The sequence below is a fragment of the Glycine soja genome, chromosome 7, assembly GCF_004193775.1.
Source record: "Glycine soja cultivar W05 chromosome 7, ASM419377v2, whole genome shotgun sequence".
Taxonomy (NCBI): Eukaryota; Viridiplantae; Streptophyta; class Magnoliopsida; order Fabales; family Fabaceae; genus Glycine; species Glycine soja.
The window spans coordinates 20,809,989-20,822,252 of NC_041008.1; the positions used below are offsets into that span (position 1 = coordinate 20,809,989).

The 12,264-nt window shown below is 34.2% G+C and overlaps 1 protein-coding gene across 1 annotated transcript; it reads left to right on the forward strand.

Annotated features, from left to right (window-relative positions):
• Positions 1-6,916: 6,916 nt before the first annotated feature.
• LOC114420512 (uncharacterized mitochondrial protein AtMg00240-like) lies at positions 6,917-7,381 on the forward strand. Its single transcript, XM_028386389.1, has one exon. It carries the CDS (start codon positions 6,917-6,919, stop codon positions 7,379-7,381), a length of 465 nt encoding a protein of 154 aa, XP_028242190.1.
• The last annotated feature ends 4,883 nt before the right edge of the window (positions 7,382-12,264 follow it).

The window sequence follows — 12,264 nt, forward strand, 5'->3', positions numbered from 1 at the left end:
AAATTAAATCTTTATGACGAAAACAATGTAGACTGGTTCTCAGTTCGTAGGAGACGACAATAGCCAAGTGCATTGGGTGATTGTATCTCGGGTTGAGCGACTATAACACCCCATTTTTCAAAAAATAAATAAAAAGAGTTTTATTTAAAAATTAATAGAGTTTTCAGAAATTACATAAATTATAGAGAATATTTTTGTTGATTAAAATAAGGGTTTCATAGTATTAGAAAATAAATAGAGTAAAATGATGTTTTAGAAAATAAAAGGATGTTTTAATTGGATATTTATTTAATAAAATAGTAAAATAAAGTTCTTTTTTATAAAATAATAAAATAGAGAAAAATAGAGTAGATAATAGGCTAAGAGTACCCTAGCTATAAATAGATATATATTAGGTCACATTTATGATATGTTTATATGATCTCTTTTTCTCCCAAATTCATTCTTTTTTCTTCCTCTTCCAAAACCTTCTCTTTTTCTCGAATACACCCAAACTTATTACGGTAAAACTACATTCGCAGACTCCATAACCGTTGGATCGTCTTAAAATTTAAACACCAACTGTAGAACTCATTTATTCACATTTTCACCGTTGGGATTTCCAAAATAATGTCTCTAGAGAGAGAAATGTACCTTTCACAAAGACCTTAAATATGAAATTTCAATCCCTTCTCATTCTTTCTAACGCTTGAAAACTCTAGCAGAACAACCAAAGGAAAAGATTGAGTAATCTTAAGAAACCGCTAGAGATGTCGCTATCACTACTAGACTATGCACGCGAACTCGCTTAGAGGTAAGAGATGAGTTTATCGTAATTGGAGTTAGAGTGTACATGTGTAGGGATCCTTAGAGGATTAAATTGGGATTAATTTTGGAATATTTTATGCGTTTTAATTTTGTATGTACAATGATAACTAAGAATTGCTCATGTTTGATGGGTCAATTGATGCCTTGATGCGAATTGGATGATTTAATTGAGTGTTTGACTTTGAATGTTAGAAACCTAGAAATTTGAGAATTCTTGATTCTTGCATGTTGTCTTGAAATTGATTGAGGTGTTTTGTTCCCCATGATGTGATTACATGTTCTATGTTATTAACCGAATGAATAAGGGAATGATTATATGCCTTAAATGTTGGAATGTTGGAAGATTGTTATTGTATGATATATATATATATATACAATAACAATTTGTGCCTTAAATGTTAGAATGTTGGAAGATTGTGTATGATGTGTATATGATTCACGAGGTGTGATAACATGTTATTTTGGGATTATAACATTGTGATTGAGAATTGGTGTATGTGATAAGTTGATTATGTGTTAAATTGTGAGAACATGCATGTATTGAGATATTGTGTGCATTGAGTTGTGAGTTATAAAATGTACAATCACACTGCTGTAAGATCCTTTAAGGGCAACGAGTTAATACGCGACGAGTATTGTGATGAGATCCACTATGGGAACCCGACGAGTTTAATCAATGAGGCACGACGAGTTAAAATTATTTTTTGTATAGTTCATAGATAGAGTCTGCATGTTAAAATGTTTTCTGGGTTAGACCTGAATCAAGAGGGAGAGGCCCTGACGAACTCTTCGAAGTCTAGGCTTGGGGGTAAAACACCTGATTTGAGTGCTCCTTTAAGCCTATTTTCGATCCCACATGGTTGAAGCATTCTCGCAAAACAACGTGACCTTGACTAGTCTCCCTATGATTTTACCTAGTGAGAGTGATCTGACTTACAAGTGTGTGGTCTGTCTTGTCATGTACTCTTAGGCGTCTGACAATGTTTTTGACTAACATGATACCACATTGCATATAGGATTGTGTTTTAATGTATCTGTTGCTTAACATCTGTGTAATGATCATTGTGACTTGCTACGTGATGGTGGGTAATGAATTGTATGAGTGTGAGATGTTATGTTATACTTGAGATTTGTTGTTCTAAACATGTGATTAATGTGAAAGTGTGAAATGTGATTTTGTGATTAAATCCTAGGGACAAGTGAGGTTACACAATGAGTGGTAAAATGATGTGAATTGTATTAAGTTGAGCTTGTTATATTTATACTATATATTTGTATGTGTGTGTGTGTGTGTTTTCATTTATCTCTACCTATTTAGCAATGTGATAACTCACTCCTCGTGTATTGTTTGTGTTTGGATCATGTGATGATCTTGAACCTTATGTTTATGGGAACATATAACTAACTGGATTGCTTTGAGGAACCTCATGTTGTAGGACGTCAGGACACAATACTTGATGAGGACATGTTCAAGAGCAAGGGCAAGGATCCACTTGAAGGACTTGGAGGACCTATGACAAGGGCTAGAGCAAGGAAAGCCAAGGAAGCTCTTCAACAAGTGCTGTCCATACTATTTGAATACAAGCCCAAGTTTCAAGGAGAAAAGTCCAAGGTTGTGAGTTGTATCATGGCCCAAATGGAGGAGGACTAAATGACACCACTTTGTCTCAATTTTAGAGTGTTTAGTTTGTCTAAATAATGGCCCAATCCTTGTAAAGTTGGCTGACCAAAAATATGTTTTTGGTTAATCAACTAAAAGGGCTTTAGTTAGGTTTAGTTCAAGTTGTAATAAGGGCCCAATTGGCAACCTAGGCATCAGCCTTTTGGGAGACCAAATGGTGGCTGACTTGTTGGCTGTTGGGGGTGACTTTTGGTTGCCACAATTTCAGTTACACTCAGCCATTAAGTTTTTTTAATTCCCTAGGTTAATGGCATTAAGTTATTTTAATTCTAGGTTAGTGGGTCATTACTAAAATCTGCTGTAAAGCTTCTATATAAGCTGAACCATTTTATCAATAAAGACAAGTTGAGTTTTATTCAGAAAATTAGAGTTTATTTCTTTTATCTTAGTGAGAGTGATTCTCCTAAATTCTTGAGTGATTCAAGAACACCCTGGCTGTATCAAAGGACTTTCACAACCTTTGTGTGTTGCCCTTGCTGGAAAGAGTGATTTTTTCCTTCCTTTCATCTTCACCCTTGTTCTTTCAAACCACAATTCCAGAAAATCCACCTCTGCCCAGAATTATCTCGTGGCCATAACTCCCATTTTACGCACTCAAATTAAGTGATTCTTGAGCCTAAATTGACTTTCAAAACGAGACCTTTCACCTCGTTTTGGAATCACCTCATTTGGAGCCCTGTAGCTTCAGTTATTGCCATTTCTATATTTCTGTCCAGCCACCACTTAACCTACATTTTACCATCCCATTCATCCATTTTATGTCAAGAACCACCTTATTAAGACCCACGAAATTAACCACCTTATTTTCCATCCTTTCCTTAATCAATTTCCGCATTTTCCATCAAGGTTTAATCCTAGACGATCCTAAGTCAGCCCTTGTGCCATGTGGGTTCATATCAATACTCTGATAGGATGTGATATTCTCATGTGAGTTCCTTTATGTTTATTGAATAAAATCATTTTATGTAATTTTGTTAAGATGTGACTATTGGAACTGTCTAACAAACTATAGTAGATAAGATTTTTATGCTATTTTTTAGGAAAAATAAAAGTCATGTTGACTGATAGGATAAAGCAGTTTTGATCCTATTCTCTAGGCATGATCTGTTAGTGGTGTAATCTTTTTGTTAGCATTTACTATCTTTTTCATGTTTTTAAATACGTTGCTTCATATCAGAATAAAACAAGCCTTTGCAGTCTCAATTTCTTTCTTTTATGCTCCCTCTCATTCTTAAATATTTTTGCCTGCTGTTATTAACTAAAAACAACAAATTGGTATCTAGAGCTCTTATCTTTAAGGGATCTGTGAGTTGAGAGAAATTGTAATGGAGGGAGAAACATCATACACAGCAGGTTCACCACCAATTTTTTATGGTGAGGAGTACGAATTATGGGCTGCAAGGATGACCACTCATCTTGAAGCTTTGGATCTTTGGGAGGCAGTAGAAGAAAACTATGATGTTCCTGAACTACCTTTAGATCCAACGGTGGCTCAGATGAAGAATCACAGAGAAAGGAAGACCAAAAAAGCTAAGGCTAAAAATTTCCTTTTCTCTGCTATGTCAAAAATTATTTTTACAAGAATTATGAACTTCAAGTCTGCCAAACAGATTTGGGATTATCTCAGATCAAAATATCAAGGATGTGAAAGAACTAAAGGCATGCAAGTACTCAACTTGGGCAGAGAATTCGAGATGTAGAGCATGAAAGAGACTAAGACAATTAAAGGCTATGTTGACCGGCTGTTAGGCATAGCAAATAGAATGAGGCTTCTTGGGAAGGACTTTCCTGATGAAAGAATAGTGCAAAAAATCCTGGTCACTATACCCGAGAAGTATGAATCAAAGATATCAGCATTGGAGGAGTCTAAAGACCTGTCAACCATCACCTTGGGAGAACTCATAAATTCTCTACAAGCCCAGGAGCAGAGAAGAATGATGAGACAAGAGGAGGTGGTACAAGGTGCATTTCATACGAAAGCACAAAATTCAAGAGGTGGCAAAGACAAGAAGAACAACAAATGGAGGAACAAAAAACTAGAAGGCTCCAACAAGCAGCAAGGTGAGACCTTTCCTCCTTGTCCGCATTGCAAAAAGACAAATCATCCTGAAAGAAAATGTTGGTGGAGGCCAGATGTCAAGTGCGGAAATTGTGGCAATATGGGACATGTAGAGCGAATATGCAAGTTCAAATCAAAGGAAGCAAAGGTGGTTGTGGAGGAACAAGAAGATGAGCAACTCTTTGTCACAACATGCTTTGCCACAAGCAATAGTTCCAGTGATTCATGGTTAATAGACAGCGGCTGCACAAACCATATAACCAATGACCTGAACCTCTTTAAAGAACTTGACAAAACCATTGTTTCCAAAGTAAAAATTGGAAATGGTGATTTCATCTCAGTCAAGGGAAAATGGACTGTTGCTATTGAAAGCTTGACAGGTTTGAAATATATCTTTAATGTCTTATATGTGCCTGACATTGATCAAAATCTACTTAGTGTTGCTCAGCTTGTAGAGAAAAGCTTCAAAGTTATATTTGAAGAAAATTGGTGCTTGATCAAAGATGCAAAAGGAAAAGACGTATTCAGGGTGAAAATGAGGGCTAAAAGCTATGCTCTAAATCTAATGGAGGAGAAGCAAATAGCTTTTTCAAGCATGACCACCAATGTTGAACTATGGCACAAAAGGCTCAGACACTTCCATCTTGCTAGACTTTTATACATGCAAAAACATGTCTTGGTGAAAGGTGTGTCAATGCTTGAAGACAAGTTAGCCGATTGCATGGCTTGCCAATATGGTAAGCTAGTCAGAAAACCATTTCCTCAATCAACTTGGAGAGAAACTCAAAAGCTGCAATTAGTTCACACAGATGTTGGGGGACCTCAGAGAGTATCATCTTTAAATGCATTGGTGGAGAATCAAAGTGATTACAAGTTGCAAACAATAAGGTCTGACAACGGGAAGGAATACAGAAATGATGTTTTTGATAAATTTTGTGAAGAAGCTGGCATTGAGCACCAACTCACCGTAACTTACACCCCACAACAGAATGGTGTGAGTGAGAGAAAAAAATAAAAGTATCATGGAGATGACAAGGTGTATGATGCATGAAAAGGAGTTGCCAAAGGAGCTATGGGCGGAGGCTGCAAACACTGTAGTATTTTTGCTGAATAGACTACCTACAAGAGTTTTGCACAAAAAAACTCCATTTGAAGGTTGGTTTGGTTACAAACCAGATTTACAAAATCTAAAAATCTTTGGTTGTGTTTGTTTCTCTTATGTTCCACATGTTAAAAGGGACAAACTTGATAAAAAGGCAGAACCCGGAGTTTTCATTGGATACAGCAACACCTCCAAAGCTTACAGAATTTTCCAACCTCAAAATGGGAAAATTCTTGTGAGTAGAGATGTCAAATTTATGGAAGATCAACAATGGAGTTGGGATGAGCCAATAAGGAAGCAGCTGCCATAAATCCCACAGTTCCTTGATGATTATGTAGATGACATTCCTGTCAGATGTACAAGATCTTTATCTGAGATTTATCAAAAGAGTAATGTAGTTGTCCTAGAACCTGCAGAATTTGAAGAAGCTGAAAAGGATGACAAGTGGATAAATGCTATGAAGGAAGAGTTGAAAATGATTGAAAAAAATGACACGTGGGAGCTAGTGGACAGACCTCAACACAAACAACCTATAGGGATAAAATGGGTTTATAGAACCAAACTTAATCCAGATGGTTCTATAAATAAATACAAGGCCAGGTTGGTGGTGAAAGGCTATGCTCAGGTGTTTGGAGTGGATTTTTCAGAAACCTTTGCTCCAGTTGCACGTCTTGATACAATTAGAATGTTACTTGCCTTGATTGCACATAAAAGGTGGAAAGTTTATCATTTAGATGTAAAATCTGCCTTTCTAAATGGTTACTTGTAGGAGGAGATTTATGTAGAGCAACCTGAGGGGTTTCAAATCAAAGGAGAGGAGCAGAAAGTTTACAAGTTGAAAAAGGCATTATATGGTCTTAAACAGGCTCCTAAGGCCTGGTACAGCAGGATAGATGATCATCTTCAAGATCTTGGATTTGTCAAAAGTCCAAGTGAGGCTGCATTATATGTGAAATTGGTAGATGCAAATTTAATCATTATTGCTGTATATGTTGATGATTTACTTGTGATAGGAAGTGATGAGAAACTCATAAAGGAGTTTAAAGCTGAAATGCTTAAAGCATTTGAAATGACAGATCTTGGCTTGATGAGTTTCTTTTTGGGAATGAAGGTGAAACAAGATCATGATGGAATCCCCATTCACCAAAAGAAGTACGCAAGGGAAATACTCAAGAAGTTTCATATGGAGGACTGCAAAAGCACTACATCTCCAATGAACTAAAAGGAGAAATTTAGCAAGGATGATGGAGCTGATAAAGTTGACGAAATGCATTACAGAAGCTTGATTGGTTGCTTAATATATCTTACTGCAACCAGACCTGACATTTTGTTTGCAGTAAGTATACTTTCAAGGTTCATGCATTGTGCTAGTGAAGTTTATCTTCAAGCTGCCAAACGAGTTATTAGATATGTTAAAGGCACTTTAGACTATGGTATAATGTACTCTCTTTCTCATAATTTTAAGCTCCATGGATATTCTGATAGTGACTGGACAGGTTGTATTGATGACATGAGAAGCACCTCTGGTTATTGTTTTTCCTTTGGTTCTGGAGTCTTTTCTTGGTGTTTTAAAAAGCAAGAAGTTGTAGCTCAATCAACTACAGAAGCAGAGTATGTAGCTATTGTTGCTACAGTGAATCAAGCTCTTTGGATCAGGAAAATTATGACAGATTTGCATATGAAACAAGAAGAAAGCACACAGATTTTTGTGGACAACCAGGCTGCAATCTAAATTGCTAATGATCCAGTGTTTCATGGCAAAACTAAGCATTTCAAGATAAAGCTTTTTCTTCTAAGAGAAGTTCAAAGGGAAGGAGAAGTGAAGTTACTGTACTGCAAAACAGAGAATCAAAGTGCTGACATTCTGATCAAGGCACTTCCAAAAGTCAAATTTGAATACTTGAGACAAAAGCTTGGAGTTTGCAGTTCCAAAGTCAAGGAGGAGTGTTAAGATGTGACTGTTGGAACTGTCTAACAAACTATAGTAGATAAGATTTTTATGCTATTTTTTAGGAAAAATAAAAGTCATGTTGACTAATAGGATAAAGCAGTTTTGATCCTATTCTCTAGGCATGATATGTTAGTGGTGTTATCTTTCTGTTAGTGATGTTATCTTTTTGTTAGCAGTTACTATCTTTTCCATGTTTTTAAATACGTTGTTTCATATCATAATAAAACAAACCTTTGCAGTCTCAATTTCTTTCTTTTATGCTCCCTCTCATTCTTTAATATTTTTGTCTGCTGTTATTAACTAAAAACAACAAATTTCACATTTCCATGCATTATATATATATATATATAATGCATGGAAATGTGAGGACAACAACTTAGTAGACTTCGCGAAGATGGCAGAGGACAAGGAATGGGAGGAGTTCTCGCGAGACAGAATGAAAAAGCAATAGTAATGGATGAAAAGCAATCACGTGATGTGACTTGATGAATTAATCTCAACCATTGATTTAAAATAAAATGAAAGATTCGGATTGGGAGTAACTTCTTACACTTACTTTGGAGTAAGTGAATCCTCCCCTCTTTTTTATAACATTAAAAAAATGCATAAAATGGATGAATCGGTCTAATTATCCACCCAATGTTGAACAAATCGATTGACCAAAAGCAGGCTCAAAAAGCGAAACGTCACTACATACAAAGACACAAATTACTACACTTTGCAATGATCAAAGCATAATTAAATAACTGAAACAACAAAGTGTAAACTAAAAGGGTTATTAAGTCCGTTATGAGTTAGGAATAGTTATATTCCGTTAAAAATTCCATTTGTTAGTTAGGAGTGTAGTTATCATCAGTTAGGAGTAGTTATAAATAACTCTTCTCTATTTGCATTACTATGAGTAGTTCATTGAATCTCTTAGCTCTCTTCAATTCTCTCTCATTCCCACAACTTCTTCTGAATCTGCTACAATGGATCCAATCTCGATCAAACTGGGTGATGACAATTACTCAATATGGAAGGCTGAAGCCTTAGGAAAAATAAAAAAATGCAACCTTGAGAAGTTCATCACAATGACAAATTTGGGTGGAAAGCCACCCGTGTTCAGTGAAGAATACAAAAGCTGGGAAGAGCAGGATCAGGTTCTTTATTGGTGGCTTCTTGATTCCTTGCATCCGGAGTTTCTTATCCAAATGGAAAGATGTGATAATGCTTTGGAACTATGGATGGAGATAGAGGTTTATTTCTTAGAAGTAAGTAATATAAGAACCCAGTTGAAGATTTTTAAAGAAAAGTAATTAGTTGGTTCTTTAAATGAATACTTTCTGTCAATCAAAAAGATTTTGTTTGTGGTACACCCTTTGATATTTCTGAGTCTGACCATATACAAGTGATTCTTTATGGATAACAATTGGTACACCCTTTGATATTTCTAAATCGGAGCATTTACAAGTGATTCTTGAAAATGAATATGATCCCCTAGTTGCTTCAATCTCGTCAAAAACAGATGTCAGATCCTATACATGTGACAACATATTCGTCTTATTCTTTTTTCCTACTTCACATTTTATCACTATATAGTGTTTCTTTTTTGTCTTGTTGGTTTTACTTTTGACCATATAGAAAAGGAATCATAAACACTCATTCAAACAGTAATGACAAAATCACAAAAAAGAACCTCATGCCTACACAAGATTCATAAACTATTTCTAAGTTGTACTATTTTATTTTATGGTCATATCGTAGTGTGGATATGTGACACATTGCTTTAAGTGCATGTAATTTTTTTTAAGTCAAAATTATAGAACACAGTTGTTTCCTGATTTGCTCAGCTTCTCTTATAATACTGCTACTTTTATATGTTATAGAGCACAGAATTGATCAAAAGGACACATTAGAACTTGGTTGCCTAATAATTAGTCTCATAGGATAAGCTAATACTTCTAACCGTAGCAATGAAAATTTGTTAACATAAATGCAGGGTCTAATTTTTCTGAAAACTAAGCTAATAAATTCATTGTGATAAACTTATAGTTTATTCTCAAACCAACCTATACCTTGTTCTGTAACACACAAACATGGCTTGCCTAAACGCCAAATCATATCTTTGATACTCGAGTTGCAAATTTTTACTTGTGCTTCTCACTGACTTTTATTACATCTCTTGTGAATTTGGTTTGGCTTCTATCCGGAAACAACTGACATAGATGGTGAAAACCTATATTGTTTTCTCAAAGTTTTTATTTCATATGACGTTTTCATCTTTTATTTCTTGGCAGAAAGAAATTGAAGAGCTAGGTGAAAAACATAAAAGTCTTATTGAAAAACATCTCAAGCTCAAACAGAGACTTTGGAGGCTTGATGAGGAGTGTCTAGAGATTAGCAATGAAAACGAGGCCCTAGAGGTCCATCATTTGAACTCCATCACGTATTTGTTGAACTATTTACAGTTCATTCAATTAAAGTTCTTAGGTTCTTGCTAAATGGTAGTGGTCTTTGTGTAATTGGAAATGGAATATCTAAAAGCAAATGTGATAGGCCTAACACTATATCCAAACTCAAATTAAGAGACCCCTTAATTTAGTCCAAACTTTTATTAATCATAGTCTAGTTTGCCTACATGCATTTTGAGTATAATTTAAACAACTTCAATTACAGTAATTTATTAATTAAGTGAACAAATGGACAATTGAACTTGGGAATTGCATTATGTGTTCTGCTCTTTCAAATGACATGGCTGAATTTTCTCTTGTGATGATACCCACATTCAATTAGTTAATTTCTTGGATAACAACCTATTTGTTCACCAGCCTTTGATGATGGTTAACAACGATATTAATTAATTATGAGCCTTGATTGACAAATGATGCTGAAATGTTTTTATTATTGTGGTTTCTTTTCTAAGCAAGATTAGTACTAATTTGAGTGTAATTTGGTGGGGGCAACAGGAAGAGCTGGTGAAGGAGCATGGACCAGAATCAGTAGCAGATATATTGTCCATGAAGCATGGCACCGCTGGCTCTGCATAAGAAATGAAGAAAGCATCTTACAACTTAATGAATGATCACAATATGTTGTTGCTTCAGTTTTTCATTTTAGTTAGTGTGAATTGTTTTTTTTTTTTTTTTGAGTTCTGATCCTCATTATATCGCCTTAGGTTAAGGAAGGAAACGGAAGGTTAGGAAACATAGGAATTGTTATAATAAATGATATACGACTGAAAACTACTGTTACCGATTAAGGTTTTCAAGAATGCTATCCAAAAAACTTTAATTGCTTGGATTACATTTTAATACTAAGAGTGAGTGAGGGGGAGAACAGTTAATAATAACATCATTTTCATAAAATGAGTAATAAAGTTTATAACCATGATAATGAGTAATAAATTTGATGCTCTTCAACGTTAAAATAAAAGGATAAAAATAAACCTTCAATACAATAAGGATGATTGTTTATCTAATTGTTTTCACACTGATTTTTCAAGAATGGTATGCCATTTGATCTAGCAAAGAAATAGGTTTCCCATGCATGTTAAAGGATCCTGTAAATTTTTAATACCTGCAGCATAAACCAAAAAAGAAAGAAGGTCACAATGATATTTGGAAAATGACTAAACAATTATAGAACTCTTAAATAAACCACTTACTTTTTACGGATATTTTCAACAATTGATTCTTGACCAAGAACATGTCACCACCAACTTTTATGTGACACATCGCTTGAAGTCATGATAAAAGACAATTGTATCGGATGGCTCATCTTCTCTTATAATACTGCTACTTTTATGTATTTTGGAGCATAAAATTTAATGTGACAAACTATATCAACTAATTTTCTTAATTGGTTTGAATTAGTTTGAAATACAAAGTTTCATTAATAGGAAAGAAAATAATAGTAGTAGAAAAAGGTTTAATTAAGTTTTTAATACTTAAGATATAAGTCATTTTCAAATTATTACCTAATATTTATTTTATTTTTTAACTAAATATCAGTTTCATTTTATTATCTATCTTTAGTCATCTTTCATTGACCGATGACGTGACTGATAGAGTGTCACATCTTCACACCTTCTTACGAACACATTATTATCACGTCATCACCTTCAATGACATATTAGTGATTTGACGTGATACTATGATACTCTATCGGTCACGTCATCACTAAACCAAAGGAAACTAAAAATGGGTAGTAAGTTGAAACATAAAATTTTTTCAAATACTTATTTAACAAAAAAATAATTTTTACATAATTCCTCATTCAAAATAAGAAATACATTAAATTAATAAAATATTTTTTATTGGTAGGAATAAAAAAAACTATTTAAAAATTAATTTATCATGTTTAATCAACTGAACTAGATTAATAAGATAGTATTAAAGGTGAAATTAAAGAGTTATGATGCAGACATTTAATATTTGAATAAAGCTAAAAGAAAACCAATAAGATCAAATGGTTAGATATATATTTTAACTCCAGTGAATAGTGAAGGAAAAGTGAGAGAAGGTATAACATGTTACATGTGTACATTACCATAAATCGCAAAACATCAATTATATATGATTTAAATAAGTTTTTCACACCTAAAAAATAAGTTGTTTTTAGATTACTACATAAAAAATCCTTTTTTGTCAAATACCTACTAGAAAAAAAAATTATGTTTCAAC

Excerpts from the sequence above, each read along its gene's own strand:
- LOC114420512 (XM_028386389.1), top strand. The coding sequence starts at position 6,917 with ATGCATTACAGAAGCTTGATTGGTTGCTTAATATATCTTACTGCAACC.